This window comes from Vidua chalybeata, chromosome 9 (genome assembly GCF_026979565.1).
Source record: "Vidua chalybeata isolate OUT-0048 chromosome 9, bVidCha1 merged haplotype, whole genome shotgun sequence".
NCBI classification, from domain to species: domain Eukaryota; kingdom Metazoa; phylum Chordata; class Aves; order Passeriformes; family Viduidae; genus Vidua; species Vidua chalybeata.
In genome coordinates, this window is record NC_071538.1 from 18,843,833 (window position 1) to 18,849,662 (window position 5,830).

Sequence of the window (5,830 nt, forward strand, 5' to 3'; positions counted from 1 at the left end):
CAAGTCTGATGAAGCTTGTAGGCTGAGTGAAACGCCAGGTACCAGTAATCAGTACAGACAGGATACTCACTCCTTTCCCACAGATGACAAGTGAGATCGCCCTTCAGTCTCCAAGGCAGCCAAGGCATTTTTGCCCAAGCTGCCTGCCTGAACACACAGGGACTATTCTGGCTGCTGCTCCAGGTCCAGCACATCCCTGAGCACCAAAACCACAGCACAGCTGATGGGGGAGCAGAGGTGACCGCAGAAGCTCCCACCGTTGGAAGTGGCTGACACCCCTCTGAGCTCCTCTGGCTGTAAAGCCTGTGCACAAGTCCTTGACTGCTACCTAGTGGGAAGTGTGTGCCTGCATGCACAGACCCATCTGGTCCCTTACTTACACACACCTCCCACCCTCGTGCAGCAAAGTACATGTTCCTGCACAGAGGGAAAAGGTGTGGGCTCAGTGCTCTGTTTTATTTTAGGCATTTATAATCAATGTTGCAAGGGTGGCTTGCCTCTTGTCATATTTTCCCAAATTAAATCCTACTCAAGGCTCTTGTCTGCAACTGCTAACATTGCAGCAACTCCAGTGAGGTTACACAGAGCCTGCAATTGCAGCCGTGTGTAAAGTTTGACAATAGGTATTCCTTCACACTGTTTCACTAATATATGTGCAGGATTACAGCCTGAGAACACTCCTAGGTGAGTGCTAAGGGCAGCTCTTACAGTTTTTTCTCCAGGTGCTGTCTTCTCAGTCTCGAGTCTGTGGTCTTTTGTGCCATGCCAGTATTTTAAGCTGTTTGGTTTAATCTTTTTGATGAGTAACAGTGCTTCTAGATCTGATATCATTATGATAAATACAGGCATTACCATTAGAATTCTTCACATATGAATTAATGCCTATGGAAAGAATATCAAAAGGGGGATAATGGAGACATTTGGGTCTATCTCATGTTGTATCTGAATTCTAGTGCTGAGACTTTTAGACTATGGACCAGGTTAAAAACCATGGATATTTCATTCTAGAATGCTCATGTTCATACTCAGGCTTAGTGTTACCTGAGTAAAACTATGGTAAGGATGTTTCTTAAAAAAAAAGGTACCTAAGGTAGCTTTAGTCAAGGGGGCTCACATACTGATGGCAGCAGAGCTGGAGCAGCTCCAGCTCCTTCCTGCAGAGGAGCAGGCTGTGAGTAAGCCTGTGGTGCTCTCTGTAGGTCCCTGCCAGTAACCAAAGCATTCTGGATGCTGCTGCAGACCCTTCAGCAGTGCCCTCAGCTCTCTCCAAAATGCCTTGGTGTGCAGAGCTCAGTGCCCATGTCCACACCTCTGTTCTTGCTGGGGAATCATCACTGCCCGAGGGAAACTGCAGGGGCTTGGAGGGTCATCTCAGCAGTGGGTAGGGCCCATAGCTTTTGTGGGAGCTCTACACCTTTTTGCCACTTATTTTGCCAGCCTGAAGGTATGAAGGAAGCATCTTTAGCTGCATGATATCGGTGGGTGGGTGGGTTCCTGTGGCCATGGAGATTTACCTGCAGGAGGTGGTCACTGTGAGACACACGGCTGATCTCCACCTTGCTGGCCAGCCTCACCCCTGCCATGGCCAGGCTTCTGTCAGGGAGCCCATGCATAATGAGACTCTCATAGCTATACAGGTAGGTCTTGCCCATATGAAAAACAGGCTCTGTTAGGAAAAAAAATATAACAGAAGCACTTCCTTGGCTATGACTGTTGTGACGTTACTTGAACCAGCCCAGCAAAGAAAGGTGAAGCTGCCACTGCCAAAAACCAGGTGCAAGCAGTGGGCAAGGCAAGGCAGTAAGGGAAGGCAGCAAGAGAAGGCAGCAAGGGAGCTGCTGCCTGGCAGGGGAGCCACTTACCAAGGTCCTGCTTCTGGCCCTCTGTGAGGAAGGAAAGAGAAGTGTTCATGAAAAAAAACCATTTCTGCAGATCCTTTGATGTATTATTCATTAATTCAGCGTGCTAATGGCTGGCAAACCACCAGTAATGGGGCTCACCCCACACTCCCAGGACACCAAGCCCATGCCAGCCCTGCTCACTAGCTGCTGCTTGCTTGGCTTTTCTCCTGCTGCTGAGCTTAGCACAGAAATCTAACAGTTTACAGCTGAAGCTATAAAAGGGCTTCAGCAAATGAAGCTGTAAATATCCCTGAAAAGCCCCAAGGAGATGCAATTTGCTCAGGATCACAGTGGCTGTCACAGCTCAGCAGTGATGGTAAAGCTTCAACTTACCCACGAGGGCGAACACCAGGGCCAGGATGAATCCCTTCATGCTAAAAGTGACTGAAGTCCACAGGAGGAAATCTGTGGCTTTTATAGAAGAATTATTAACAGGCACAGTAAATTTTGTTGAGTTATCAACTTCTTATCAACCACACAACAAACCCTTTGAGGGAGAGGAGGTTGGGGTCAGGGCAATGGATATTTTTGCTGAACCAAAACCATCACAAGTTCTGTTGTTCTCACTTTACCAACTGAATGCCTTGAAGGTACCTTTAGAAACAACTTCTTAAAAGTATTAAAACACAGTTAAAGCCAAAATTTATTATTATGTAAGTTAAACTACTAATTATCCATACTCCCTGAAAGCACCTGGTGCTATTGCAGTCTGTGCTGACTTTGTCTGGGTTATCCTGACCTGACCATAAGACACACAGCTTATCTAACTGATAGTGCTCCAGCAGGATTGTGCAAAATCTAGGCAGCTCTCCTGTGACACCATGCCCACCCCTGCCCTGCTGTGAGTGGGCCAGGCTGACAGCACAGAGCTGCTCTCTGAGGACAGGGACTTCACCCAGTAACACAAAGCCCCCGTCATTGTCACGAGGGCCATGGCTAAATGCTGCTGACGTCCACACTTCCCTCACCTGCCTTCTCTTCCAGGGCTCATGTCCCTTTCACTGGTGTGTTTAGCCATGGAGAGGTGTTGGTGAGGCTGACAGGTGTTACAGATCAAACCTCTTGGTTTAACAAAGGTGGACAACATGCAGGCCACCCAAACTCTTCACATCACACAAGGGGTGACATCTTCACCCCATGATGGAGCCCCCTTCTCTCATCAGCAGGCATTTTCCCTGTCCCTCTGTAGGCAAACTCACAGATCTCTCAGGCTACTCTGGGCTCCAGGCTTTGGCTTTGTTCCCGGGTCCACCTGCTCCCTCCAGTCACGTCATGGAGCTGCTCCATTCGGAATCAGCACAGGGCAGGGGGGTTCGTGCTGGCACTGTGTGGCCACTGCTTCCCTACCAACCTTCTCTGTGGATGGGAACCAAAGCTGCTGCTGCCCAGCTCACTGTGGGAAGGGACTGGATTCATTTTCTCATCAGCAGACCAGCAGCTCCTATCCAAGACAGCTTAGTTTTTGTAATGCTGTTTAGCTGATGGGGTTTTATAATTAGCTGTTGGGATATAATTTATAATGTCTGACAAACAGTGGATTTTCTTCCTAGATCAAAGATCACATCTGTAGGGCAAAAAAAAAAAAAGAAATTTGAAGCATGACAAATCCTTCACTGTGTTTTTACTGGCTCTATATTCAGGTCCTGATTTTTTTAACCCCTTCTCTTGTAAAATTGGTAGCACTTGGTAGAAAGCCAAGCTATTCACTAGAGAGTTCTGTCATGTCTTTCTAGATTTGGTAAATGTACTTAAAGGATTTGAGCATAAAGCTACTGGCCACTGGCCCTCAAGGCTCAAAAGCTATTATGGCATAACGATATGCAGCTGCACAGGTTTGGGTGTTTTTTTTTTAAAAAGACATCTTGCAGGCAGCAAGGACTTAGGTCAGTGGCAGTACAAGTAGAGAGCTGCTGTGATGGCAATATTAAATGCAACAATGCTTGTATTCTCAAAATTATGACACTAGATCACTGAAACATCACACTATAACAATGACTTGTCAAAATAAAGGTCAAACATCATTGCTCAAAATAAGGGTCCTCACTGAGTGTTGTACACGCTGCACCCAGCTGCAAGGGCAGAGTCTCCCCAAAACCACCAGCACTGCAGACTGGGGATGCAGAATCTTATCCCCATCCCACCCCACCCCTCCCTTTGGGCAGTGGATGCTGCATCCTCAGTCACCCCAGCCATACTGCTGCCATGGGGACATCTGTTCTCCTGCTTTAAGGGTCACCTAAACCTGCTGGCAAGGGCTTTGTCTCTAGTGACTTCTCCATAAAACTGAAACCTCTCCTTTTCTAGGTCACTTCTTCAGTACTTCAAGAACAATTTCAACTCCCAGCTTTTGCCCCCATATATTCACAGCCCTTTTACACTAGTATTACTCAGAAGGATATAACCTGGATTAAAAAGAGAGAGGAAAAAAAAAAACCCAAGCTAAGAAAATGGTGAGGGTGACAAACAATTTTGCTGAGCCCGTTTCTCTCGAGCTGTGCTCAGCTGCCTCCACAAGGGCAGTGGGGCAGAGGAGCAGAGGCTGCCTGAGGGCTCTCCACAGGCCTTCATGAGGGGGACAGCCCACATGGCCTGTGGTCCCACAGGTGCTCTGGCTGCCTTGGTGGTGGGGTGATTCTCACCCAGGGTCTCCTGCCAGGGTGGTACTGCTGGGGTTCAGCACACCAGGATGCTGAGGCTGCTAGAAAACAATTCCCCCAAAACTGTGCTCCAGCCTTGGCACGTTGGGAAGAGAAGAGCCCCATGGGCTGCCCCAGCTGGAGCTGGAAGTCTGTGCCAGCATTGCCCACAGGGGCTACATAAAGCCCTGGATTCTGCTGGATTCAGCCTGAGGTTACCTGAAAAGTCTGTGCTTTCCATCACTGCTCTGTGTGAGTTCCAGGCAAGCAGCAAACCCACCAGCTCATGGCTTTACTGCTGCTGCCAGCTCCCCATCATTCTGCACTGCAGGTTACCATGGCAGCATTTAAACTGCATAGAACGATATATTTAGACTTTTCAAACATATTTCTTTTGGTACTAAGGACTTTACCTTTCTGAACTATAAAACTGATATCCAAACAAGAAAACTCAGGTACGTGCATCCGTTGAAGGTGCAAAAGCTGCTTGGGAGAGCAAAACAACACAATTTTTACAGAATGTTCTCAAGAGTTTTCAAAATCCCATTCACCCAGGGTGCATGCCCAGCCTGCAAGCACAGCCTTAAGGCAAGCAGAAAACAGCCTCCAGGTCTGCTGGAATGCTTTGGGCTCCACTGCTCAGGGCAGATGAGCTCGTCCCTGCCCATGCCCACACAGACCTGTGGCAGGGGGCAGGAGGCAGAGCCCCCCTGGGGGTGGTTGCAGCGATGACTCTTGGTGGGCACAGATGCTGGGGCATCTCCCCCAAAGTGCAGAGGTCTGGCTCAGCTTCAGAGCCTTTGGCAGGTGCTGTGCTTGAGCAGCCCCACCCTGTCCTGCTCAAAGACACGAATTCACTGTAGCTTCTGCACGTGGTGCACCAGAAAGTTAACGTGTTCTTGGCTCCCTCAGAGCAGCCTTGCCCAGGACATGAAACTCAGGCTTATTCCCTGAGCCTGCTGCTCCCTGCAGCAGCCCTGGCCCATCACAGAGCCCTGGCCAAGCACCACAGCTGTGTGGCTGCTGCACAGGGTGCAGCATCACACCAAGGGGATCAGTTCCTGCTGCAGGTGCACAGGATCCCAGCACCAGGGAAGGAAGCACGGGGAGTACAAGCAGGAGCAGTAGTACCACAGCTACCCAACCCCATTCCCAGTGTAACCCTGGTGCACAGAAGACGGCCACAAACTCAAGAAGTCTAAAAAATGGGGGATAAAGAAAACCTATGCAGACCTCCTCTTTCCACCACCAGTGAAGTAAGGAAGTCTTCACAATTTTTTCCATGCATGGATT

At 49.0% G+C, this 5,830-nt stretch overlaps 1 protein-coding gene across 1 annotated transcript in view; it reads right to left on the minus strand.

Annotated features, from left to right (window-relative positions):
* LOC128792306 (vitellogenin-2-like) overlaps window positions 1–2,277 on the minus strand; it is a 22,835-nt gene extending 20,558 nt beyond the window's left edge. The window contains exons 1-3 of the mRNA XM_053950593.1: window positions 2,235–2,277; window positions 1,863–1,883; window positions 1,515–1,666 (exon numbers count right to left, since the gene is read on the minus strand). Of these exons, the coding sequence (XP_053806568.1) occupies window positions 1,515–1,666; window positions 1,863–1,883; window positions 2,235–2,274 (213 nt within the window). The 5' untranslated portion in view covers window positions 2,275–2,277. The remainder of the gene's footprint in view (window positions 1–1,514; window positions 1,667–1,862; window positions 1,884–2,234) is intronic.
* Between the last annotated feature and the right edge of the window lie 3,553 nt (window positions 2,278–5,830).